Here is a 27,843-nt window from a genome sequence, read left to right on the forward strand (position 1 = left end):
ACATATGATATCCTATGAAAGCATCCCAGAATGCTGTGTGGACTAGCCAGTCCCTCTTCCGCAGCGCTGTGGAGGAAGGTCTGGCAATGCAAGACTATTGACAGGATAATCATCATCGAATCGTCAGACCAGTGAAGATTCATACTCAGATGGACGAGATATGTCTGCTGTTGCCTCCCATTCATCTTTCATATGAACCAGTCCTAGTCCAGTGGTGAGAGGTCAGCAGCAGCAGCACCGTGAATTATGTAAAGAACCACACTACTTTTTTACTATTATTCTTATCTATTGGTTTCATTTATTAGCATTTTTCTCTATCTTCCTTTTCTTTTTTCTATTTTTATTTTATCATTGTGATGTTATGTTTGGTTGTTGATTGATAGTTAGACCTGATTTGTGGTGAGGTCTGTCGTGTATTTGCTCTTTTGTTTGTGGAATGTATGACTTTTTTGGATAATAATTAAAAAAAATAACCACAGGGACCTCTGGCCTACATAACTCTGACCTAAAAAAACAACTACAAGGGCAAAACGAGCAGCTGGAAGGACGAGCATGTGAGCACACACCGTCTGTCTGACCCTGCTCACAGCAACACATAAAACATGCTGTTTGTGTGTGTGTGTGTGTATTTTTGGATAGGGTAGATATGACCTGTGACAGAAGAAGCACTCAAATCATCCATTTCTTAGTAAAAGCAGTAATATTTCACTGTCTCTGTTTTAACAAAATGACTATAATTAATAAGTAAGAGCTTATAATTGCTGGCAATCACTGTCAGTCGCTTCTCTGCGAGTGGCAGAGCAACAGCTCAGTTTTCCCAGAATTGTGATTCGCCAAAACCAAAGTGAACAGTGACAGCAGTGATGGCTGGATACAAAAATGGAAAGATATTAGATTCTGCAGATGCTCACTGTCTGTAACTAAATAAATCATTGCATCATCTGCATAGAGGGTGAAGACTGAAGAAAACTATTCATTCAGACTTTTTCTGAAGCGAAGATACCTGACTGATATGTACAGAGGAGCATCAGATCCAGATAAGCCATACATGTTTTAGGCTGACTGTTGTGTTAGCCCAGTGGTTTCCAAATCTAGTTGTAGTCTTGCAATGTGTGACCCTGCAAGATCCCCAGTCTTTACATATTATGACATGTCTTTAACGTTAGATGTGAGATGATTTTCTTTAGATGTGAGATGGTGTCAGACCTTAGTCTTTTGAAAGTCTGTTCAAAGTCTTCTAGTGTCTGGTAGGCATTAGATAAAAATGTATGCAAAACTAAGTATTTTCTTGCCTTTGTTTTGGTAGTTGTGGTAGTTTTATGGTGTTGCTTCATCGTCTGCTTTACGTTTACCTGGCAGTCCTTTGAATGAATGATTAAATGACTAGTTTATTTCGAACAACATACAAAAGAATAAACAAAAAAAACTTAAAATACAAGACACAAAAGCAGTTCACTATGAAAAATGAAAAAGCAAGAATAAGCAAAATAAATTAATACTCTTAAATACTCTTGTCCGAAAGGGAGTAGGAGGAAGCTTTTCGGGTCCTACCATTTTTTTTACAAACGTGTCTATGCTTCGCTAGCAGTGCAGCAGAACTATGCATTATTTATTCATATTTAGCGGCGCCGTGCCTAATATAATAACTCCGCCCACCCGTCAGTTTTGGGAACCACTGTGTTAGCCTTCAGATAGTGACAGTGGATGTGATCAAACTGCAGAGACATGAACATAAAAACAGCCATCAACAGTAGAAAATCAACATTTAATCTACAGAGTTAGACAGGCAAAGTGAAGATATGGTCATACTTCATTTCTGACCTCGACAGGTTTTTAGGCACAGGGACATACATTTAAAAATATCATATATTATAGCATATATTATTCTATGTAGCATAAAACCTCTTTAGCATGACAACGTATGCACTTCATCATTGGCTGTACAAAAATACATTTAAATCTCTTTCTCTGCACATGGTGGGCGAGTGTATGTTGGTGTTTGTGTGTGTTTTGTGTTTGTCCATGTGCAAATGTACGCATTTCTAATGTTTTATATACTTGTCATGTATGTCTGCATATGCCGGTGTGTGTGTGTGTGTGTGTGTGTGTGTGTGTGGTCCTCTTCTTGCAGCTGGGGGTTCAGCCAAAGTCGATTCGTGGCCGGTACTCAAGAACCATGGGATACGTCTGAGGGAGAGACAGAAAAAAGAGAAAACGTTTCAGAGAAGAGAGAGAATCAATGTTCAAACGTTCACCACACAGCTGCTGGAACACCGAGAGGAATAATTACACAAACACATAATCACATCCCACAAAGTTAGAACATCCTGTAAGCAGGTTATCGTAGATTGAACAGACTTTAAGGAAGTTTTAATAAGGTGCAAGAAGAGTTGTCACAGCATATATTTTCAACTTGAGACACACACACACACACACACACACACACACACACACACACACACACACACACACACACACACACACTGAGTCTTAGCTAAATGTCACTAATAGTGTGTCATATTTAAATGTTCATAATACAGTAAATGCACTGGTCATCTATCTAAAGGCAATGTAAAAAATACTAAATCAGTAAAACAATAAAGGGACAGTACAATATGTACATTTTGGTTGCAGAAAAATAAAACTCCTATTATAAAACCTATTAGGCTCAATAACAGCGTGTGTTTAGCCTAGAAATTCATATATAATCTCATAAAATCCTTTAATAAACCCCTGAGAGGTAGAAATCATCTTTTAAATCACCCTGTAAACAGAACAGTCGACAGGAGCAACTGAGAGAGATGTGATAAAAAAAGTTTAATGTTTTTAAGTGGTTTAGGCCAAAAGGAAACATGAAGAGAGCTTCAACTATCATATTCATTCTTGAGGCTGTGAAAGTGCCTGTGCAGAATAAATCTCAGTTAGATTTGCAGCCACATCGAGCCAGATACATTTCCCAACTTTTTAACCCGTTAGTTGAAGCTCGGGTGTCCAATGACAGACCGGGCGACTCCTTTTTCATTGGATGTCAAACAGCAGGTTTTCCTGAGTTCAGAATTAAAGAAGAATGTAAACCCCGTTTCCATTAAAGCATCCAGGATCCACCTGGCTCTGCTCTGCAGGAACACAAGCCAAGTGCCTGATGCAGAAGAGCCATATACGAAAAAAAAAAAAAAAGGAATCAAGGTCTGGCTGCTGCTCGCTCTGCTGAAGCTCAATTGAAAAGGTTATCATTCGATGTGAAATGCAGAGAACTGAGTGTGTGGAACAAGCCACTCTCTTTTAGGTTTGCTGGAGCATATTATCAAAAAGATCCAGAGATAAGCCTGTTTATCAAAATGTAATTTAGCTTTTAATTAGAGACATCAAAAAGCCTGTATATGTACTTTTAGTGCATCATTTTTCAGATGGCATAACTTTGTGTAGACAAATTAGACAATCCCATTGACCAATGGTACAGTCTACTTTCTGGATGTGTTGCTTTCAGCTCATTCATGTCAAGATTATTCAAATCCTACACATTTCAGAACAATTGTTAGTCTCAGATCTTTTTTTGTGATGATTTAAATGGGTCTGATTTTCAGCTGTTTCTGTGAATGGAAAACCAATCAGAGCATTGGGACTGGGATTAATCATCATTTTGCTGCGCCAGAGGCAGAAAAACAGACAAAATGTGATCAATGCAGCCGTGCAGGTTATTGTTATTGGACTTACAGAAATAACTTTTAATCAACAATTTTCCGTGATCAACACAACAAATATGAACTGTTCCTAGAAACCGCTACCAAAGCCTTCAAATGATGTTAGTCAGGTAGATAAGTCACTCACTGATGATTAAGGGATAAATAACCTGCACTCCAAAACAAAGAACATTTAACATGACTTAAATCATATTTTATCAGGGTAACATGGACCAATAATTTAATCAGCTATCTGAAACAAACACTATAATCCTATGGCTGTTTTCAAACAAAGAAATGCAAAGTGTGTTAAAAACGTGAGGGCAAGTCTGTCTCCTCGAAATGACGTGAATCCTATCGAGCATGCCTGGATCATATCTCCTCATTACCTGTGGCATAAAGACTCCAGGCTTCCAGAGACTCAACACCAGATTATTGCTGACCAGTCACGGTATGGAACCTCAGTCCAACAAGTTTCTAGAGTTTTCTAGTCCCTAGTTTTTTGCTAGTTTACTTGCTACTAACACCTCATTTTTGCTCTGGTTTTCTCTCAAAATGGACCTTTTTCACAGCAGACATTTTGACTTGTCATAGTAGGAAAAGTACAGCTGAAATTGATAACCTTAACGATGGCTCAATTCCATCAAGTGTCCCAGTAAGATATTTCAGTGAGTCAGCATGCACAATACCAGGACCTCTCATAAGTGGAATGCAGCCATCATTAATGGTTTTGAATACACCTGTGCTTTTCCTACTATGACATATCCACGACGTTTCATTTCCCGGATTGGTCCGGTGACGCCGGAAATTCTGCCGGATGTCCTTTTCGGCCCGATGTCCGTCACCTTCCTCTTTCTTTGTGTTGGCGTTCTAACCTCCGGTGGATTTCTGAGGACTATGGTTAACTGCTCCTCAGATCTCTGCAGGGTAAATCCAGACAGCTAGCTAGACTATCTGTCCAATCTGAGTTTTCTGTTGCACGACTAAAACAACCTTTGAACGTATACATGTTCCACCAAAACAAGTTCCTTGAGGCTATTTTGCAGTGGCACCGTGGCTCTGTCCGGCACTTAGCACCGCCCAAGACGATTTTAAATGGTTTAAAGAAATGCCAATAAACCAGAGCATGTTTTTCTCCCATCCCGGTTAACAGTCTCTATATAGATGTCTTGGCCCAGGGGCCCCCTGATCTCTCAGGCCCCTGTGTGGGCTCGTGGCCTGTAGGCTCTTTCAGTAATGCATCCATCATTGTGTTTAAATAATATAAATGTCAAAGGTGACTGCTCGTACATTCCTGCCTCCTCTAATAGTTAAGCACATTTGAAACAGTCAAAAGATGTGAGAGTCCCTTTTCGTAAGAAAAAACGGCAAGTGTTTGTGAGAGCGGCTGCAAAGTGAAGCGTGTGTGTCTCCTGTTTGTGGAGTCAGTCTCCTATTTCTGGCAGCTCGAGGCTGCCGGTGCTGCAGAGAACAGCTGCTGTCATCTCCTCCAGCTTTCTGCATTTTGCTGCATCATGCCTCAGAAAAAAAAAAAAGAACAACACTGAATCCAACCTAACCACATTGTCACTGTGCCTCTGTAATCTGCATCTCTGACCCTCTTTCACTCAACATCTCTGTCTCCAAAACAATTTAAATATACTGCACTAAAACATATTTTGTTCAGCTGTCAGCTACATTGAAGGCATTTTGTTCTGGTGCAAAATGACATAATCGTAGATCCATCCAACTTGCTGCACCAGCAACACTCCACAAGGGTGAAAAAATTGATAACTAAATTTACTGTCAAACTCTTTGGTTCAGCCAAGAATTACTGAATTAACTGCTTTTGCATAGTTCATATCCTTCAGGGTTGTGTGATTTTCATACTTAATATATTCTACTGTAATGTGTCCCCTCTGGTGTTGCACTAAAGCTCATGCAATGCCCAAAATGTTTCTTCTCTGGGGACCCTGAATATTGACAACACATTTCATGGAAATCAGGACATCTGTCCTTGTAATATGTTGTCATGAACCAAAGTGCTGATCAAGTGGAAATTTTGGCTGAAATGCAATGCGTAAGGAAAGCACGGGGGGGGGGGGGGGCAACAAAATCATTAGGAACTAGAAAGGCACTGGGCGAGCGCGTGAGATGCTAGCTAGCGTGCATTTTACGTATAACTCTTTTCGATGAAGAGCAAAGGATGAAATGCCACCACTGTTGTTTCAACCATCACACAAACGTTTTAAATATATTTTTGTCAAATCCAAATGCTAAAATTGAAATAAACTATACAAGTAATACAGCAGCCAGTCTGTGTACTCATTTCTTACTCAGGGAAATGAGATGAAACTTCTTCTTGCAATTAACTACATCTGGAGTTTTCTCTAACCTGACTCCACCAGATGGATTGCTTCGCATTTGCTCGGCATATCCATCTGGGAACTTTCCGTTGGAGAACTTTTGGGAAGGGGCAAAAATACTGGTTAGCTGATTGGATAAACCATCAGCTAACCAGTATTGGTTCCTACCATTGTTTAGACTGAACAAGCTTTTAGTTGCGTCACACCTAAAACCACCTCAAAACCAACGCTGATTGGACGGTCGTTTCAAGATGCCCGACTGATCTGCGAGTGGAAAACTGGAGCTTGTGAGATCAGGACGGTCTCACGAGGCTAGGTTTTCTCTGCCTTAGATTCAAAATCTTTTTTTAATCCCACAATGGGGAAAGCCACAGTTGCTGAGAATTAATTTACCAAGAGCTACTATTGATAGATCTTTAGTATTTTTGTTTTTATGGATTTTATGTTCTCCAATTGACATCTTTCTGATAAAACACTGTCTTAAGGCACTATTTTCCCTTTTGTTGTTTAGACTTTTCCTAGAAAGAAAACCTTATTTTAAGCTCCTGTGTTTGAGGTTGTGAAGAGGTTCAGCTTTCTCTGGATGGAGCACTTGCTTGAAGGTGTTTAGGAAAAAGGTTTTGGGTTTCATTCTTAAATTTTGTTCCATCATTCAGGACAGAAACTTTCCTACTTCTGAACAAACGGTGCCAACACCTGAAACTGATCAGTGCTAACGAGGCGAATCCACTGCTCTCAATTACAGGACGAGTGGAACGAGTCTGTCACAGCTTCGGCTGCTCTCAGAAACACATTTTGTGGTTAACCCTCCTGTTGTCCTCGGGTCAAATTTGATCCATTTTCAAAAAGCTTCTATATCAGAAATTTGGGTTTTCTTTCAACCAAATTGTCAAAAAAAAAAATAACCTGGATGGTTCCTACAAAGATCTTCACAAGTAAAATAAATGATCAGTTCACTACTTTCATTGAATTAAATTTTTTTTGTTCAATTTTATAGCATTTGAAAAAAGAAAATGATAAAAGAACGTTGAAAAAAGTGACAAAAATGTCAGAAAAATATTCAAAAACGTGGGGGGAAAAAACAACAAAAACGTCAAAAAGTGCAGAAAAAAAATCAACAAAAACTTTGGAAATAGTGACACAAAAATTGGAAAAAAAGTGACAAAACAGGGAAAAGCTTCAAAAACATCGAGAAAAGTGACAAACTACGAAAAAAGTGACAAAAACGACAAAAGTGACAAAAACATCAGGAAAAGCGACAAAAGTGTCGAAAAAGACGACCAAAACATTGCAGAAAAGTTTGCATTTTAAATTTTGACCCAGAAAAACAGAAAGTTTCCTGGTCGATGGAAAGACAACACAAGGGTTAAAAACAATGTGATTACGCTTTCTAATCTAATCTGGGAGGGATTTAACCTTTTGTCTGAAGAGAATAAGCACAAACCCAACACAACCACCTGACATTTAGACTGTGAGGTACGTTGTTTAGGACGTTTTTATCTGGTCAGTCGGGGTCAGGTCAAGAGTTGTCTGTCTTCTTTATCACCACTTTCCTCTTCCCACTGTTACTGTTAGGATGTTGATCATATGACAACACATATTGATTTTAGCCAATTTTGTGTCATTTTGTACTCCACATTTTAGCCACGTATTGTGTAGCCCATAATACATTTTTGTACACTGAATAGATTGGTATGTTATAGCACATTTAAAATCCTTTCAATATTTACTACATTCCCTCTACTATATTATTGCCAATACAGATTTGCCCTTGATTTATAGAAGTGTGTGATTTGGTGCGTGATGTGTTTCTATCATTGGCTTAGTTAGAGCATGGTCACTTTATTAGGTACACCTGTACAATCTAATGCAATCCAATATAACTGGGAACAAGGAAAGCTGGTTCCCTGAGATGTTTTGAATATTAAACCTAAACCACCATCCTTCCCTAACCCCATCAACCTTCTCCTGTCTGGGCTGTAATAGGATATCGCATATCCTGAAACTTAAAGAAAAATTACTTTGTTCCAATTCCAACATAGTCGAGTTGGCAATTAATTAATTTTCCAAAACATATTTGCTTTAACGGAGACAGGGTTGCTGGGACAAATGAGTCAATGGTAGTATGCCTTTTGTGATGCTTTTTAAATTAGAGAAAGATTGACAAATAATTTATCTCATCTATTAATTTTGGAAGGAAATGTTAGCAAACATCTTAGCTGCTGAATGATATAATTAACTGCTAGGCAGCGATGACAGACCTCAAAGTGAGTTCACAGTAGGGACAGTAATCAGTATTTCCCAGGTACATTGAGTCTTTTTTCTTAAATAACCATGGTGGCAATCAGAAGGCTGTGTGACTCCTGTTGTGACAAAATGACGTCCCAAAATGCCGTGTGTGTGCAGCCGTCCCGACTGGCCTCAGCGTGTCTCGGCGTCGGACGAATAAAATGTAGCGGAGTTGTCAGAAGGATGAGACTGATGAATGACTCCTATCGTCTTTCTCACCCTCTTCTGTCTCCATTCCTGACTCTCAAGCTTCAATCTGTCTCTGTCACCCTCTCCGTCACTCCCCTCCCTACCTCGTCCTTAAGCAGACGGTTCAAACTGGATTCAAAAATAATTTCCTGGTGTTTATCCTTCTGACTCACCAGGAGGGACATAAATAATTCTGACAGACTGATTTCGGTCTGTTGTTTTGGAACATGGGTGGTGGGCAGAACAGAGGTGAAGAAAACACTGACGAAAAGATATTTAGCTCAAAATGGAGCTAGGTAATAAAAACCAACTCATTTGACTCTGAAAAAGGCGTCATCTCGTGTTCAAATTCAGTGCTTTGAATACATTCAAATTCAGAGCCTTCAAATCAAGTGAATGTGACGTCTACACGGCATCTGCCACTGTATACAAAAACTAGCAAATGTTTGTCATCCTGAAGACATTCACTTAAAGCTGTAGTGAGCGACTATTTTATATTAACGTCAGTTTTATATCAACGTGGGTTACATTCGAGCCATTGCCAAATGAGGTGAGACAAAGCTAATTAAGCCTATTTGCTCCACAAAACTCTTTCTGCAATTCTCATTATGGCTATGATTACAAAATGGGGTAGTCCGGCGACTTTAGTGTGCAGCAGCTGGAGTGATGCATTATACATCACCGCTGAGAAAGGACAACAGCAGCATTCAGCTTTGGAGATGAAGACAGGTGAAGCATGGCTTAAAACAGGGTGGGAAATTAGCACCCGCCACCAGCCAATGGCGAGTACTTTTTCAAAGTGGCGGGTGACTTTGCCTTGTATACCAGCCACAGCGGCGGGTGGATTGTAAAACATTCCTTGTAATGGATTGGACAGCTTTTGTCAAAGAATGCTGCTGCTAAGAAACAATGCACAATGCTTATAGGAGTCGCGTTACATTACTGCTAATGAATGCCCAACATTTCTGGATTTTGCTGCTTCATAATAAAAACATTCAAATACCAAAATAACAGAGAACTTTTATTGTGAAGAAGTAATAGGAAACGAAACCATTCACAGCCGGGGCTTTGACCACGCATATTTCCGTCAACTCCAGACTTTTTGTCAAGTAGTTTTCAGCGCTAGTCTGTGACACCATGCAGCTGAGCTGAGGTACAGACCAAACGAAAATTATCGGTTAAAAACATGTGGCGACATATCTCCGGTGTTAAAAGGCCCGCCGCGGAGTCAGCAGTAGCTATGAATGTACAAACTGTTGAGGGTGAAGTAAAGAAAAAGAGAAGGTAGCCTACTTTTTGAACAAGTGGCGCATTGACAAAACGTACAGCGAAAGACCATGCACAACATTTCAGACCGTCCTGCCAGCCTGTATGTAACATCAATGTACGCTCGAACGACTTTTCAGTCGCTGAAAGCTGCTGCTGTTTTAATCCTGTCGGCTCTCTGCTGCTCAGTTCCACACACACCCACACACACACACACACACACACACACACACACACACACACACACACACACACACACACACACACACACACCCACCCACCCACACAAAAACCCCACCCACCCACACCCACACCCACCCACACACACACACACACACACACCCACACAAAACCCCACCCACACACACACACACACACACACACACACACACACACACACACACACACACGGTGGATGCAGGAAAAAACGGAGATGAGACGTACAGGATGACCTAAAGTGAGGACAGCTACGCTTGTTATTGTAAGTGCAATGATAAGTTAAAGTCCAATTCAAAATATGCTACTGTACTTTCTTTTATAAATTTGAATTCTGGAAAAAGTGGCTGGTAAAAAATATAAGTGGCTGGTAAAATTGGGCATCCACCAGCCACAGTTCACACACGTTCATTTCCCACCCTGGCTGAAAACCAGAGGAATTGCCAAGAAATGTTTCTGTCAGTGATTTTTCTGCTAAGAAAAGACCTACAAAGTGAAAGTACCCAATTGCAAAGACAAACACGGATAACCATTGGTGCGGCTTTTCCTAGTTAGAGAGCGCTGAAAAAAGAAAAGGGATTGAGGTCAGACACGGATGTCGCCTTACTGCTCTTGAACAGGTTAGTAAATGGGTTTTGTAACGTATTAGGAGTAGGAATTCTTGCTACTTTGTGGTGAGCAATCCCCAAAGGCTTGCGTCATGTGGATGCGCCGACAGTGTTGTTGTCATTACTTAGAATTCCTCATGGGGACATTCCTGAGATATGGTGTTCACGACGCACGGATAACCCGAAAACATAACATGTTATAATGCCCAGATGGAAAAAGACATGACCTACAATCTGTTTAAGCTAAAGAGACAATCTGTATTGCATTATTACATAAGAAAGATGTCAGTTCAAACTGGATTACTAAGGTCAAACTGTGTCTGTGTTGATGGAAAACAGGCGGCGATTTGCTCCGTTTTTATGCCCATAAGCCTGATAAGGTTTATTTTTAGATTAGACATTTACTTTATCAAGCAATAATTTGGAGAATGGTTGACTTTTGTTGTGCTGCATGATTATATAATGACCAGGAATAATACATGAATAAAATGTTTTAATTTCCACCCATTCCCAAAAGAATATACAGAACATCTATACATATAAGATTCCTGTGTGTGGGGGAAATAATGTGGAAGCAAATTACTCTGTTGTAGTAATGTTATTCCTTTAAGTGGACATGTTAGTGCAGCTGTAGCTGAGGAAGTGCAGACTTTCTACGTCTCTCACTTCATACGGACTACCTCTTCTCTGCCCTGCTCCTCCTCCCATCATCCTCCTCTCCTCTTCCTGACCTGATATCTGAGGCCTCCTGTGGTGCCAGCTGTCTGCGCTCCTCAGTCGCCGTCCACAACTGGGCGGGACCTTTCATTAACCAATCACTCATGTAAACACACACACACACACACACACACACACACACACACACACACACACACACACACACACATGCAGATGAACATGTCGCCATGTAAAGGAAGGAAAGCATTCACACACAAGCAAGTGCATACTATATGTGTGGCCACACACACACTGACCTGCTGAACCACAGAGTGGACTGATGACCCCAAAGCCTTAGGCTGAGACTGCTGTCAAGTCTCAGACAAAACCAGGACAACTCCTCCTGGTTCTGTGTGTGTGTGTGTGTGTGTGTGTGTGTGTGTGTGTGTGTGTGTGTGTGTGTGTTTGTGTGTGTGTGTATGTGTGTGTTCTTGTACATCTATCTTTGTGAGGACCAGTGAACATTTTAGACCTTGAAAGTAAGGACGTTTTATCTAGTCTTCATTTCGTTAACAAGTTTGAGGGTTATGTTTTTGTTTCAGGGTTAAGAGTAGAATTAGGTTAAGTTCTTATCTAGTCAATATTACACTTTGATAATCAGGAAAATTCATTATTGTGATGATTCAAAGGAAACTTGATGAATATTATTGCCCGGTGCATCCATAACAGTTTCTCACATTTCTTAAAGTCAAAATGATCTACAAGACTTAAAAGAATCTAGGGAGTCAAAGCAAAATGTTGTCAATTGGAATTCTGTAACAAAAAAGTTGAAGTTTAAGTTTCTACATGAGTGTACTTCTCGAGTGTGCATTGTTCAAAGTGGTGTGGAAACCAAACAGAATGTAAGCCTGTGGCACTTGAGTATACAGTTCATGTATAGTTAAAAGGACAGAATTAAGGCTTAGAATGAGTCTAAGTGTGTAAATGTTTGTCAGTGTTATGAATGGAGCTTTGGTATGAGAGGTACAATAAAAGGAAGTCAAACTTTCTTTCAAGCATCTTAAAAGAAAAGTGTTTAAAAAGTGACAATTACCAAAACAGCGTTGACAAAAGTCTCCTTTCAGCCGGCTTGAAGTTGGAATTCTGCCATTTACAGAATCTGAGTCATGAAAGATTTTTTGAATAAAAACTTTCTTCCTTCAAAACTATTTAGAATCAAGAATAGAGCAAACTCACCCACAGTAGTTGTTCTGAGAGCATTCTGTTTATCACCAGCCGGGACAGGGACGCTGGTATTAATTTCACCTTGTGAGTCTCTGTGTGTGTGTCATCATGGCAAAATGTGGTCATAGAGACGCCTACTGTAGCGGGAACTACCACAGAGGCGGTGTTTTGAGTACTTTGCCAGGTGTTTATATGTCTGTGTCTGTCTGTCATTTTTAACTCATTCAGGGTTCAAAATCACATCATTTGTTTGCACAAGGACACTTGTTCACTAAATAATATTGGCAATGTGGACACTCAAAAAGAAAGTGATGAGACTTCAAGTTCTCAGGCAGTCTGTACAGACACTCCAGTAACCAGCCAGGCCTCTGTTGCCAAGCGTCATTTGTTAAATGTGTGGTTCTATTGTAGCACAGTTGCAACCATCAGGTGTTGCTGAGAGAACTGCCCAAGCAATGGTTAGAGAGGTAAGTCGATGGCAAACAAGAGAAGCTGTTCTCAACTGTACTTCTCCAAAGACTCAATGCAAAGATTTGGAAACGAAGGTGGAAAATCCTTTCTCAGTCTTAAACACAGCAGCAAAGTTCTTTGAGGGAAAAGTGGGACATAGTTAAACCTGTAGAAAATGTTCTTGGGATGTGTTTTGATTCGTGCAGAGATCAGACAACAGGAGTTTACAATGAGATCCTTGTAACTGATACATTTGATAAAATTGTTTTGTCTTTCTGTGGACAGATTTTGTCACCGCAATAGAGTCGTAATATGCAGTCTTAATACTGTATAGAGGTGTAGTTGAGATAAAAATGAAGGCCGAGTTTTGAAGATGGGTGAGGTCTGAGCAAGGGGGCCGGAAGTAGGGAAGGGACCATTGGCACCGAATTTTAACAACCTGGACAATTTTTGGCGTTGCGGCTGATGTGATACAACTGCAAGTTGCTCTCTAGTTTACTGCCATTCTTACTCTAACCCTTAACCATACTGTTAAGCATGCCTAACCACAACCCTGAGCTTTACTTGAGCCTAAATCTAAACCTTAACTTAAAACAAAGTTTTAAAAGTTTAACTTTTAGTCTCTCTTTGGGGAGGTGAGTCCCCACAATGTAGCTAAATGCGTAACATGCACACACGCACGCACTCTCTTACACACACACACACACACACACACACACACACACACACACATGCAAATAAATGCTTCCCTGCACAAGTGCATCTACAGATAAGCATGCAAACACGCACACATAAACAGGAAGTGAGGGTGACAGCCTTACATTCTCTCCATGAAGCCTCCACCGGGTCATGTAGATGAACTCCAGAGTGTGATCTCTGCCCATGATCTCTCCGTTACACAGCACATCCAGCTGGAGAAAGCGGAAAACACATGATCAGAAATGAGTTAATTTGAGTATTTTTTTTACAAAATAAAATGAAAGAGATTAAAGAAAGACGTTAATTTAATAAAACAGGGTAAAAATGACAATGTGGTGCCAAAACCTGACAAGAGAGAAACTGACAAAATAAAAAGGACCTCAGTCCTCATGGATGAAATGAAAGGGGAAGTTCACTGTGGTAATGTGTGGGAGGCTGTGCTGAATGTGTGTTTCAGTTTTAGAAGCGTTTCTAATCCTACGATAAATCTGACTCTTGATAATGATAATTGGAATGGAATATTAATGAGCATCTGGCTTCATAAACACTGACTGGTTTGAGAATTAAAGTTGACTTGGACAGAGTTTGACTTGACTTTGTTCTTCGCACAAGTGAGACCTTCACTCATTTGCTATAGTTTCAGCTTTTTCCCACATTATATAAAGTTTCTAAGAGTGGTCCATGTTTGATTCTTTAGATGTTCTGTTTATTTTGTTACAGCGGAAATCTGTTAGTTATTTTACTAAACTTGTATTCATATATTTGACACATTTACCGTGATTGAATGTGCTGTCTCATTTTTCTGTGTCAACAGAGCCAGTTGCTATTCAAACCACTGCACTAGCTAATAATAAACGCTTTAAATGCACTGTGTTGATAATGTTGCTGGTAGTCAGCTAGCCAGTTAGCCTTATTTGACAATGAGTAATTGTAGGTTACATGACACCAGTCCAGTAATGAAATCGTAGTTTATATTTAGGTATTTTCCCGATTAATTTCTCAGTACATTGGGTAGAAGAGTAAAGGAATTAGCATCGGCCATGTGACTACATCAGCAGCAGAAGTTCACTAAACTGTAGTCAGCAACAGCTTTACATATATGTTAATTACAATATGGAGATGAGGTGGATTTATCATAGTGGAAGTTTGAATGTATTATTTCAAAGCTTTTGAGGAAAGTTGCTTTTTGATCCATTCGATATCCAGCATTTGAGCTAAACTAAGCTATTCTTACTCATCAACATACCTTCAATTGACATGCAGACACATGAAGATGTCCAGTCTCATACAAATTTAAAAGACAAGACATCCCTAAATGTTGTGCTATCAGTTTAAACTGTAGTTTATGAACTGGAAGATTGAATCTGTTACTTACCTCGTAAGAGCTAGGCAGCTTTAGTTTAAGACTGAGAAACTTCTTAATTGTTCCCACTGTGACTCTACTGGAGCAGCGGATGAACCTCTTCATCAAATCCTAAATGGACCAAGGACAAATTCTATTACACACTGAATAAATTAGAGAGGCAGCTAAAACATGAATGTACTTTTTTTTCAGCAAAAAAACCCCCAAATTATTCAAACCTTTACACTTTAGATACTGACTTTCCAAGAAGCTTGGAAGCATTTCCAAACGTAGCAGTGGTCCTAAAACATTTCCCCAATTAACATTTTTTTCCTTTCAGAGAAAAATTTGTGAAAAACGATAGGGCTGCCCTGTTTTTAAGGATCATTAATTAACAAAGTCCCTTACACTTTTGGTGGAAAAATTTACACATTATTAAAACACACACCGTGACAGTGCTCTCCCCCGACTGTCCCGTGTTGCGTAAGCAGTCCAGACAGATGGCTATCTGAGGGTCACTCCTGTGGTAGTCTTCATTGCCGCCGTCTTCATCTTCATCACCACCGCCACCGCCATAATCACCTCCAACATCAGGCAGCCCGAGCCTCTGGCGCCTCACGTTTTCTGCTGTGGTTTGAGACAAACGTTCACACAAGTACACAAATATCCATACAAATCTCTTAAATATATAAAACTTTTGACAAACTGTATATTAAGATACATCATAATAATATGATTAAAAGATGATGATATTGAATGATTGCCCTCTACAAAGCATGATTTATATGATGTATGAGCAGGAATTTCCCTGAAATCCCCCAGATTCACATGAACAAGCAGAAAATGTGATTATTTACATGCTGATGAATCAAAAACTCCCCTTCTTCTGCCTCCTCTAATAATTCCCAAGAATAGTGTTACCAGCGGACCTTCCTCCTTCCCAAAAACGGTGTGTAAATTACACAGAAAGATTTCCATTAGTATGTTTTAAACATGCTTGATTTTCACACAAAATCACACAGGATTTTCTCCTGGTACAGCCAGGGACAAAAAAAACTATTTATAAAAAAAAAAAAAAAAAAAAAGAACAATCATAATGCTCGGTCATATGTACAGTGTGAGTCACAAATCGCTCACCTTGGCCGTTTTCTCTGGGCTGGTTCTTCTTCCAGAATTCAAGTTCCTGCTGTTCCTCTTCTGGTTCACATGAACAACAGATACAAACACAGTGTTACCAAGCAGCATGGAGACCCCGAGAAGCATTCAAACAAGAAACAAGAAAGAAGGGTGATTCTAATCTAGCATTAGCTTTTCCAACGATTGAATTCCTGTGCAGAAGTAGAGACCTTGACTTTGAAGTATTTGTGTTTGAAGAACTCAATTTCTCCTAATTGAATTTAGTGTGCAATTTAAAGGCAGGGTTGGTAATGTTAAAAAGCTAGCAAGATTTGAAAGTAGCATCTCCTAGGGGCTGCATCTAACTCCTCCCCCTGCCCTCGGGGCTCCGCCCCACACACAGACATGAACGAGCACCGCTGCTTCAGAGCAGAGCGGGGTCAGGGCTGCAATTTCACTTCATGTCTCATTCACCGGTAAGCAAACGCCTAATAATACCATACCCAATGTTTAAAACAAACATGAGTACTGTTAGCATTGCGGGGACAACGCGCTTTGAGCTCAGGCTCATACACTGGAGGGGTAGAGTACGCGCAGCGGGGCGAGGAGGCGTGTCATTGGTTCTTTCCGAGCGGAGTGCCAGTGATTGGTGGGTGTTTTTACAGGATTACAGCAGCTACAGATGACGGATCTTTTTCGCTCCTTTTTCAGAGCCCATAAGTTATTTATTGCTGTCGGGGTGTAAAGACCATTTCAAACAATATATAAAAAAGTGTAGAATGGAAATAGTAACCAACCCTGCCTTTAAGTTCGAAAAATATATAAGTTAATTTGTACATAGTTCATATACAGGAAACCTCATTATAAAGGCTAGATGAACGTGGATACTGCCTTGCCATATTAGGCTTGGGGAATGTATTGTGGTATTAAAGCCATCGGCACTAAATAGATTATACAAAAGATACAACACTGTCTACGTACGTCATACTAGGAGCACATGGCTAATATCTTGTCACAACAGCCTCATTTGGAACTATGGTGCAACCCAGAAAATCATTTTGTTGTTATTTCTGTCTCTTAAATAACTTTTCTAATTTGAGGATTTTTGTTGGTTTCCTGAGGCTTATGATAAGTGAGTAGGCGGTTTAATGAAACATGTGACCAGTCAGTCACATTGCAATGTTGTGTTCATACTGTCTGTGATTAGAAATGTGTTTTATTCCACATTTGAAGTATGTTCTTGCCTCTAATGAGCAATCAAAAGAAACGGGATGGCTTGATTTTAATGTAGAGTGCAAAGAAATCCTCTGCATGGACATGACAAGTGTGGTTAAGAAAACAACACAGAAGTCTACTCTTCAAAAACCATAAAACAGAATTCATATGACACTGATTTTTACACCACTTGGCCGAGCCCCACTAAAATATATGATGTTAGTTCCATCTTCCGGCTGCCAGAGTGCTCCATCAGCGGAGGTGAAGTTATGGCGTCATAAAATTACAGCAGCATCACAGCTTTAGTTAGACATGTTGACTTGGCTTCTTGTTGGCCGTGCTGCAGAGAGAAGGTTGTGCATTTTCATCTTGTTTAACTCTTCAGCTTCCACCTCTCTAAAATATTGGAACCCAGATCTGATTACTTACTAGCTTCTATACGCAGTGTTAATAAAAAAAATAAGAACATTGCACTCATTATGCAATTATGAAATATTAAACAGTAAAACTGACGTTAAGATTACTGGGCATGAATATTAAACATGGCAATGAGGACACTGTTAGACAAAAACTACCACAAACATAATGTTTGCATAATTTAAATGTTTGTGCTAAATTAGATTAAATCTCACGTGGATTTAGAAATTGATAGGTTTGTTGCTAAGAGGTTGGTATCGCATTACTGAGATGGGTTCATTTTGAGGTTGTGGTTAAGGCATTGCTCGTAGTCAGGATGTGTTTTTGGTAGAGCTATGATTGGGCCCGAAAAATCAGGCCTGACCCTACACAAACGGTTGTGATTCGGTCCAAGCCTGACTGAGCCTGATTAAAAAACCCGAATTTCCACTGCTATTTTTTCCATGCGTGTTAAGTTAAACAGATATTCAGAAGAGGGCGGTCATGCACAGCGTTAGACAACACATATATTACACAGACTATAAGGTCTGCATTTAAATAAATAAAGAAAGAAAGAAAGAAAGAAAGAAAGAAAGAAAGAAAGAAAGAAAAAGAAAACACCGGAAAATCAGCATGAACCTGACTCAGCCTTGGGGAATTTTGAGAAAGTACAGCATGGTCGGGTCAGACCCAATCAGGTTCAGGCAGAGAGTCAAAGCTTTAGTTCTGGATGGGAATTAGGGTATTGCTATGTGGTTGCTGGGGTGTCAAGGTTGGTTGCTAGGGTATTGCTAATTGATTGCTAAGGCACTCTTGGTGACAGTGTTGCCAAGTGGCAGCCAAGATGTTCTTGGTGATTGTTAGGGTGTTGCTAGGTGGATGCTACAGTGTATTTACAGACATTATACAACAGATTGCTGCCAGAAACCATAGCTCAATAAGCCCTACGTGTTGATGTGTCATTCGTATTTGTAGCACTGAAACAGTTGAATGAGAGGATCAAAAACAGCCAAAAAGAAGAATAATAAGAATTATGCAAAATACTTAAAAGGATGCTTTGTCAAAGCAAAGACGCTAAAAATGCAGTGAGTGTCATAAGAGAGCTGACATTTTGTGATTTTTAATCTGATAGAATCACTCTGATTAAATATGATTGTGTTCTTTCTTTGCCCATATGTAATTTGGTGTTTCCCCCCCACTGGTTTAAATGCATATAATCCACAACATTTACTTACAAGGCAGTTCATGCGTATTAAGAAAATCGGTGCATGTCTTGTAATATATAACTTTGATTGGAGTGCTGTCGTTTACTAAATTATTTTTCCTACCCCCCATGAATAGTCACATAATTAAACATGGACTGCAAACTGAGGAGACAGATTGATGAAACCATCTGGCTAACTCACTTTCTCTGAGTCCGGGCACCAGCTTGAAAATGATCTCCTCCAGGGTGTTGTCCAACCTGAGAATTTGGAGTGATAAGAGCATGAGAAGGAGGTTGGAGGGAGAGGAGGATGATGAGAACGTGAAGAGGAAGTAACATGAGGATTTAAAGGGACAGGAGTTATGAGGGGGGAGCAGTTGTGGAGGCAGAGGAGAGAGGGGTCATGTGGGCGGAAAGCAAAGTAGAGAAGTCAAGAAGGAATTGAAAATGGGAGAAAAAGGGAGGATATAACAAAAAAATGAATGACTTGGCAAAAAAAATCAAGGAACAAAGGAAGAGTAGTTGAAGTTAGTGATGGTTGAAACACCAAACATGTAAAAGACAAAGCAGATGACAAATCAAAAAAAGAATGAATAGGTGGTAATTAAGATAATAGGGAAGTGGAAGGATAAAGAGTCAAATATATTTTAAGAAGAGAAGGATGAGATGATCACAATTGAGAACAATAACAGGTGGACCAAGGAGGTCGCTAATACAATGGAGGTGAATGGAATTCAATTTGTGGTAAAAAATGTTATTTTTAAAACGTAGCAAGAGAAAGATAATATTTAGATATGAACAGAAAGATCCTTAAAGAAGAAAGAGAGTGAGCTTTAAGCCGCCTACACATGATCCGGGGCAAAACTGCGAGGTAGGGCGCAGAACAAAGAGGCAAAGCGCAGCGCTGGAACTTTCTGGAATTGGTTTTGCCCATGGTTGCACCTTGAAAGGTCAGCGGCAACTAGGTCAAAGATATATAACATGAACTTTGAGTGCAGCACTCGGCGCAAATCTGAGCGGTCCGCGACGCCAAGGGTAGCGCAGCGCTTAATTGGGCGGCACCGCTCTCCCCATAGGAAATCAATGGAACAGCCAGCGCAGAGCAGTCTTTCCATCTGTCATGTGTAGGTGGCTTGAGGGTGACAAACTACCAATGAAATATAAAAAATAAGCTCATTCAAATAAAAGAGAGGACGAAGCGAGAGAAGAGAAAGTACATCTTACCTGAGCATCTCCAGTGGATTGGTCTCATGCACCTGAATGCCACATTTAGGACAGTCATTGCTCTCCTCAAAGTGCTGCACAATACAGCTCTTACAGACTGCAGAGAAAACAACATGAACATATTTCATTGGGTTTCAATTAGTATCTCCGATGGGAACGATTTGTCTAGACAGTTTGACGCCATCTTATTTAAGTATTCCTATAAAAGAAAGAAACCTGCGCAGCCTGGGGCATTGCTAGTTAGCTTGCTAGCTCGCTCATTGACATTTTAGCTCGCTTGTAGATCAACAAATCCTCCAAACCATACGACGATATAGGGAGTTCATTCCTACCCTCTAATACGACCCACGGGTGCGTTTTCTGTCTTCATATCTAAGCCAGAGAACGTAAACGGTCGCGGTTTAACGTTGTGAAATGGTTGCAGTTTGGTTATGTTTATGCACCAAAACTACTTAAAATCAGACGTTACCTCATCTCGGTTACGCACGTGAGGCTGAACGTGATATAGCTCGTGTTTGTTTGACTAATCTACAACCCCAACCTCCTTACGCGGTACTTGGTGCTCTTATACTTCGTCACAATACGTCCTGTGCTTCCCGTTATAATTACTACTACTACTACTTATAAAACAACGTCATATTTGCTGAAACTGACCCTATGTTTGAGTAGAACTACATGAAGCAGGTCATTTAAAAATAAATCTGGCTCCTCTGGCATCACCTACAGCCTGTAGTGTGATTTGCAAAAATCCACAGCTCCGTGTTCAGATGCACCAATCAGGGCCGGGGGGGGTGTCAAACTGAGTGTCAATCACTGCTCATGCACACGCATTCATTCTCCCTTTTGGGGGGAGGGGCTTAGGAGACCGTTTTGGGTTTCAGCGGAAAGGGGGGAGGGACTGAGAAGTTGTCGATGTTCAAATTTTTTGAACATGGAACTTCGCAATCCTACCTACGGCACCTTTAACCATAGTCCTCATAAATCCACCAGGTATTGAAATGCCAACACAAAGAAAGCGGAAGGTAACGGACATCCGGCCGAAATGAAGGACATCCGGCTGAATTTCCGGCGGCACCTGAACAATCCCGGAAGTGGAACGTTGTGGATATAGACTACGTGCTAGGTAACAAGCTAATGATGTGTTCACAAAATGCATGGTGGGACAATTCCAAGCTAACAATACGACGTCAAACTTATCTTGAATTTCTGCCATTTATTTTCAGTCATTGAAAAAAAGCGCACTGTTCCTAAGTAACAAATAAATCTGCAGGTGCATTTGTGCATTTGTCTGTTGTTTCACTCACAGGTGTGCAGGCACTCGGTGACCGTGGTCGGTTTAATCAGGTAACCTCGGCACAGGTAACAGGTGATGAAATGGTTAAAGTCTTTCACCAAGTGCTTCCTTCCTGTAGCAGCCATGTTTGGAGTTTTCTTTTTTCTTATTTGTTTTTTTGTTTTTAAGCAATGCTACAGCAAGATAGGAACCAGGGAAAAGTCACCTTCTAGCTTTAGAAGTGTCAGACGTCCATTCACAATAATAAGGAATGGAAAAGATAGCAGTCACAGGCTAACGTTGGGTGTAAAGAGCTGGAATCTTCACCAACACTGGCTAATGTTAGTCCAGGCTAGTGCATATATATAGTGTTCACTATCCACAATTTATGACAGAGATAAGAGATCCTTCTGTGTGAAATCCTGCTCCATCCTTGACTCAAATTCTATTTTGTAATCAGTTTTTCTTTTGGAATATCTCCAATTCTGACCTTATTCCATCTTCACTGAACCATGTTAATCCCATTGAGAGGAGAAAAAAAAAAGACACAATCCTGTTTCAAACAAACAAGTTTCTTAATTTCCCAGAATTCCTGGAGAGTAAGATGTCTCGCTTCCCTTCCTGTCTCAGCCAAAGTGCCATTTTTAATCCACGAGGGGTCAGAAGTCAGTTGACGACAGTGAGGCCAAAGGCTTCTACGTAGTCCGCTTCATCCTAGTCTGTTCGTTCATCATTATGGCGCTGCCGCTGTCGACGTCTTCATTCGTCTAATGGCGATCACATGGGATACCTGAACAGAATGAAACACAAAAATAAGGGATTGTGCTGCAGAATACAGATCAAAAAGAAGATTAAAAAAACAGGAATGAAAAGATATATTCATTCTAAGATATTCCTATATACTGTATATATATAAATACTGATGAGTTTTCAAGCTCAAACTTTGTTACCTAAAAAGAATGAAACACAAAATATATATACATATAAATGTATAATATATATATATATATATATATATATATATATATATATATATATATATATATATATATCTATATATATCTATATATAGATATATATAGATATATATATAGATTTATATAGTAAAAAACTGTGACGAAGCTGACAGCTTGTAACAGGCATCTTCTAAAAAGAAAAGCAAAAAAAAAGGAAGTACTTTCTTAAACTACAGAAACCATAGGGGTGGGATTGGCAGGGATGCTCGTCCCTGATTGGTCAAACACAAACAGCGTAGCTGACAGCTTGTAACAGGCATCTTCTAAAAAGAAAATATATCAGAAATATGGGTTTCTTTCAACCAAATTGCCCAAAAATAATAGTTTACATGGTCTCAAAACAGTATCCTTACTAAACTTTGACATGTACCTGTCTGTGAGCCAGTCAACATCCTCTGATCTTAACTATTAGTCGAAATAATTCATAATTTCTGCTTTTTTAACTCAAAAATTAAGTATTATGTCATATAAATTGATCTTTTGAGGAACTAATTCCATTTTGACTGCAGCGACCAGGGTCTAAATTAAGTTCCGGGGACATTTTCCCTTGAAAAAAAGTACCTGCTTGGGAGGGGTGCGGGCAGGAAGTACTTTCTTAAACTACAGAAACCATAGGGGTGGGATTGGCAGGGATGATCGTCCCTGATTAGTCAAACACACACAGCGTGGCTGCTTCGACTCGCCTTTATTCATAAAACATAGACATAAACATAAAAACAAGGAAGTAATCTCATATACCATTTTACGACAGGAGGAGAACATTTCTCTTTGTTTGATAAGATTAAAATGTCAAGTTAGGCTTTGCTGTCGGCTTCTTACTCGTTAAAGTGGCCATATTATGCTCATTTCCAGGTTCATAATTGTATTTAGAGGTTGTACCAGAATAGGTTTACATGGTTTAATTTTCAAAAAAAGCCATATTTTTGTTGTTCTGCACATTGCTGCAGCTCCTCTTTTCACCCTGTGTTCAGGTCTCTGTTTTAGCTACAGAGTGAGACCTCTCACTGCTGTAACATCTTTGTTGGGAGTCGCACATGCGCAGTAGCTAGGTAAGGATTTCATCATCTAGTTAGCTGTTTGTTTCTACAACTTCAGTCAGTACAAGGCAGGATTAGCCGGGAGTCTTCTTCTAAACAAGGGCGCACTTCCAACTTTGCGTGGAATACCTGCAGAACAGGGACATGGAAGTAGTTCTTTTGTAGATTATGGTGAACTAGTGTGTGTTGTAGCAGTGTTTTGCCATTAAGAACGAGCTAGCATGCTAGCGCTAGCATGCTATGGTTAGCCACCTCGTTTTGGCTAGTGACGTAGAAAGCCGTGCAGATTTTGACCAGCTCACCCAGAGACTGAAAGCAGGACACATTCAGAAACCGTATCTCACTCAAAACAGCATGGATGTTTTTTTTCAAAGTTTGTATGCGTGTGGAAGCACCAGAAACACAAAAATCCCAGAAAAGGTGATTTTTTTTCATAATACGGGCACTTTAAAAAAAAAAAAGGCAGAGATAAAGAGATATATTTCTATATTAACGTAGAGGTTCAGGGCGTACACACTCATCAAGTTGACACATATACAGTCATTTACCTTGTTTTACAGCTGCATCGCTTGTGTGTCCGCATTATCTTTTTCCCACTCCACATTACATGTTATGTGTAATAAATGTGACTATCATTAACTAACAGTGACATGAACATTGGTCCAACAGGATTGTTGCAGTTATGACCTACATGCATCCGTCTCTGGATTACCATTACTATGAATAGCTAACCTCTCCAATTTGCCCCCATTCTATCCCCACTTTGATGGAGCTGAATGAATTTAGGGTTTGCCTACTTCAAATATAGATATCGGGCTGAATATTAAGCTTTATTCATTAGTGGTGGCTGCAAAACCACTCTGGAGTTTCATGTTTACTGTGCAAAGCTTTTTGTAACCCATGTATTTAAATGGGATGGTGTCAGTGGGGCTGTTACAGTAAATGAACTGAGAAAGCCAGTAAATGTTTCTGGATGTGGGATTAGTCACTCTTCTCAGGTCTGATGCGTTCCCTTTTTTTAAAAGCCTGATTGTGTACCTGATAACAGGTTACCATCAAATACTAATCATCATGCAGATTACGATAATAAGTTACAGAATAAACAGGCAGGCGGGTTGTATTTATGGACTGCATCCAACACCTCATATGATGTTTGACACATGTTACTGTGATGTTTGCTATAAATGTAACCGTTATGCAATTAATGTCAGAGTCTAAATGGGTCTCTCTGAGTTTTGATGGGTTTAACTGCACACATCAAAACCGATGAAGTGCCTACTCCGGGTAGGGAATGATTGTTTACCCCGAGTACGGAGTTCAAGTATCTCAGGGTCTTGTTCCCGAATAAGGGGGACAATGGAGCGGGAGATTGGCCGGAGAATCGGAGCAGCGGGGGCGGTATTGCACTCGCTTTACCGCACCGTTGTGACAAAAAGAGAGCTGAGCCCTAGGGCAAAGAAGTTTTTAAGACCCTGCTCCTTTTTGGATCACACTTTTAAAGTGCTTCAAATTATGCTCATTTTCAGGTTCATAATTGTATTTAGAGGGTTACATCAGAATAGGTTTACATGGTTTAATTTTCAGAAAACACTATATATTTGTTGTACTGCACATTGCTGCAGCTCCTCTTTTCACCCTGTGTGTTGAGCTCTCTGTTTTAGCTACAGAGTGAGACATCTCACTTCTGTTCCATCTTTGTTGGGAGTCACACATGCTCAGTAGCTAGGTAATGACTACTAGCCAGTCAGAAGCAGAGTATGAGGGCGTGTCCTGACAGTACCTAGGTAAGGACTACTAGCCAGTCAGAACCAGAGTATGAGGGCGTGCCCTGACAGTACCTAGGTAAGGACTACTAGCCAGTCAGAAGCAGAGTATGAGGGCGTGTCCTGACAGTACCTAGGTAAGGACTACTAGCCAGTCAGAACCAGAGTATGAGGGCGTGCCCTGACAGTACCTAGGTAAGGACTACTAGCCAGTCAGAAGCAGAGTATGAGGGCGTGCCCTGACAGTACCTAGGTAAGGACTACTAGCCAGTCAGAAGCAGAGTATGAGGGCGTGTCCTGACAGTACCTAGGTAAGGACTACTAGCCAGTCAGAACCAGAGTATGAGGGCGTGCCCTGACAGTACCTAGGTAAGGACTACTAGCCAGTCAGAAGCAGAGTATGAGGGCGTGCCCTGACAGTACCTAGGTAAGGACTACTAGCCAGTCAGAAGCAGAGTATGAGGGCGTGCCACGCTAGCAGCTAGGTGAGCATTATAACGTGTGTTACAAAGTGACCACGTTTGTCTCTGAAGTAAAGGCTGGACTACAACAGAGCTGTTTGGAGCAGTTTGTGAACAGTGTTTTCTGTTGGAGATGGTAAGTCCCTTTGGGGTGGACTTTGGGCTTTTTCACTTTGTAAACCTATAACGTGCACAAAAAAGATATATAACACAATAAAGGAAAGGGAAAAAGCCAAAAAGCACAATATGAGCACTTTAAGTTGTTGCTGATAGTGTGTCCACCTGCTGTACAACCTTAATAGGTCCAACAGAAATACTACAACAATAGGCTACTTTTAATCAGGGGTAGGCTATAGGCTACTTCAGTGTTTTCCCTAGGTTTTTGGGGAAGGCTTACGGCTCTTACCCACTGCTAGTAGCAGCTCTACTCAGCTCGCTTGGAACCTCGACGGAGGTCATACTAAAATTTTTCGTTTCTTTCAATAAAAGAAACATGCAATTTCACATCATGTTGGACCATTATTATTATTATCATATCTGCGTCTAAAATGTTGGAAAAGCTAGAGCAGATAATGCATATAATAACACTGAAAAAGCTTAAAGACAAAACTTGCTAAAGAAGTCCACTGAAGAAAGACCAACTACAACCATTACTATTACCATTAGTTTTGATGCTCACGTCAACTTTACATTAATTTTGGCTTAGGTGGTGTCCAAAGTGACTAAATCTTATAATGGTAGGGAAAACCCTGTACTCTCATTATTCTCATGTGCAACTTCCATCATTTGGAAATGACGTCACATGAACTGCATGTTGACATGCTGTGTGCAAGGCTAAGTCAGGTGTGTAAACACTGTTGAACCCATGCAGAGATTCAGGCAGCTTACTCACTGCAGAAACAAACTACAGACAGAGACAGAGGAAACACTGTGTGTGTGTGCTTAACTCAAAAGACTCCTGGTGCTTCTTTCAGCGTGGGTCGCTTTTTTTGCTAGAAAAATCTCAAGTGCGCAGCTCAGAAATCCCCCAGTGTCCGTCAGTGACACACACACACACACACACACACACACACACACACACACACACACACACACACACACACACACACACGCTTGCTATTTATTCACACGGAGCGGATCTGCTTATCTCATCGTTAAGGCGCGTCACGGTCTACGTCACCTGTGTCAAAACAACATCAATGGACGACACGCGCACATTACAGTGACACACAACTATAGCTAGCCTATATAATAGTTCAAACGCTCGTGTACGCTTTCGCGCGCGGGCATATATGCGCGTGTCGCAGCTCGGTTGTAGCCTTGAGGCTACCCATCCATGTACACACACACACACACACACACATATAAGACACGCGCACGCAGCACGTATCGACAGTAAAAGTTGCAGAGCTTCACGTCCATTTTAACGACACGAACGGGAAGCGCACCGCACGCGGGTTATTTGCCGTTTGTGTGAACATACCGTAGTCCCGCATGTGAGTGTGCACGGCGACGCACTTTGCGTTTCAAGAGAGAGAGAGAGAGAGAGAGAGGGGGGTGAGGGACGGGTAGAGCGAGAGACAGTGAGAGGAGGTCCAGCCAGCAGCGTCAAAGTTTTGGCTGTAAACGTATCGCGACCGACGTCGACTGATGAATTCGCCATCCGCGCAGAAATAATTCCGTAATAACAACACATTCCTTACCTCCGTGTACACTTTCCCTCTTCCCCACCGGAGTTATGGATGCCGCGGCTGGGCAGGAATGTCCACCATGACACCGCCAGGTCCTCCTGTTCCGTCTGCTCCGTGTACTGGGTGAGGAGAGAACACGGAACTGGTCGGCTCGGATCTGCCCCAGTCCGCCCAGCAGGCAGGCAGGCAGGCAAGCAGGCGGGCGGGCAGCAGAGAGCAGAGAGCAGTGGTGGGCGGGGAGCCACCAGGCAGGCAGGCAGGGCTCGGAAACTGAAAGCGGTTGTGTAACTGAGTGTCTATTGGCCTACAACACACACACACACACACACACACACACACACACACACACACACACACACACACACACACACACATCACACACATCACACACACACACCACGCCGTGTCTGCTGATGAGCAGGGATGAAGCCGCAAACAAGAGTTTGGTTTCGTTTCCAAGCAACCTTTTAATATAAATATAC

At 40.8% G+C, this 27,843-nt stretch overlaps 1 protein-coding gene and 1 long non-coding RNA gene across 3 annotated transcripts in view; one reads left to right on the forward strand and one right to left on the reverse strand.

The window, feature by feature from the left end:
• LOC118493198 overlaps positions 1 to 27,843 on the forward strand; it is a 107,386-nt gene that overhangs the window by 50,393 nt on the left and 29,150 nt on the right. The gene's annotated exons all lie outside the window — the stretch shown is intronic.
• Positions 1,747 to 27,648, reverse strand: pcgf5b (polycomb group ring finger 5b). Of its 2 annotated transcripts, none has more exons than XM_031308569.2 (9): positions 27,374 to 27,648; positions 21,425 to 22,183; positions 20,121 to 20,217; positions 19,099 to 19,154; positions 16,103 to 16,162; positions 15,414 to 15,589; positions 14,999 to 15,097; positions 13,746 to 13,835; positions 1,747 to 2,187 (listed from the first exon to the last, which is right to left on the reverse strand). In XM_031308569.2, exons 2-9 carry the CDS (start codon positions 21,537 to 21,539, stop codon positions 2,140 to 2,142), a joined length of 741 nt encoding a protein of 246 aa, XP_031164429.1. In that variant the 5' UTR covers positions 21,540 to 22,183; positions 27,374 to 27,648; the 3' UTR covers positions 1,747 to 2,139. The 2 variants fall into 2 exon arrangements, with proteins under 2 accessions (XP_031164429.1, XP_031164428.1); XM_031308568.2 differs by having other exon boundaries at positions 15,414 to 15,592; positions 27,374 to 27,647.

This window comes from Sander lucioperca, chromosome 15 (assembly GCF_008315115.2).
Source record: "Sander lucioperca isolate FBNREF2018 chromosome 15, SLUC_FBN_1.2, whole genome shotgun sequence".
Taxonomy (NCBI): Eukaryota; Metazoa; Chordata; class Actinopteri; order Perciformes; family Percidae; genus Sander; species Sander lucioperca.

Excerpts from the sequence above, each read along its gene's own strand:
- pcgf5b (XM_031308568.2), bottom strand. The coding sequence starts at position 21,539 with ATGGCTGCTACAGGAAGGAAGCACTTGGTGAAAGACTTTAACCATTTC. Across the intron at positions 13,836-14,998 it reads AGCTGCCTAGCTCTTACGAG|CTGGATGTGCTGTGTAACGG; the intron begins GTAAGTAACAGA and ends CGCTTTCTCCAG. Across the intron at positions 2,188-13,745 it reads GGAGGCTTCATGGAGAGAAT|ACGTATCCCATGGTTCTTGA; the intron begins GTAAGGCTGTCA and ends TCTCTCCCTCAG.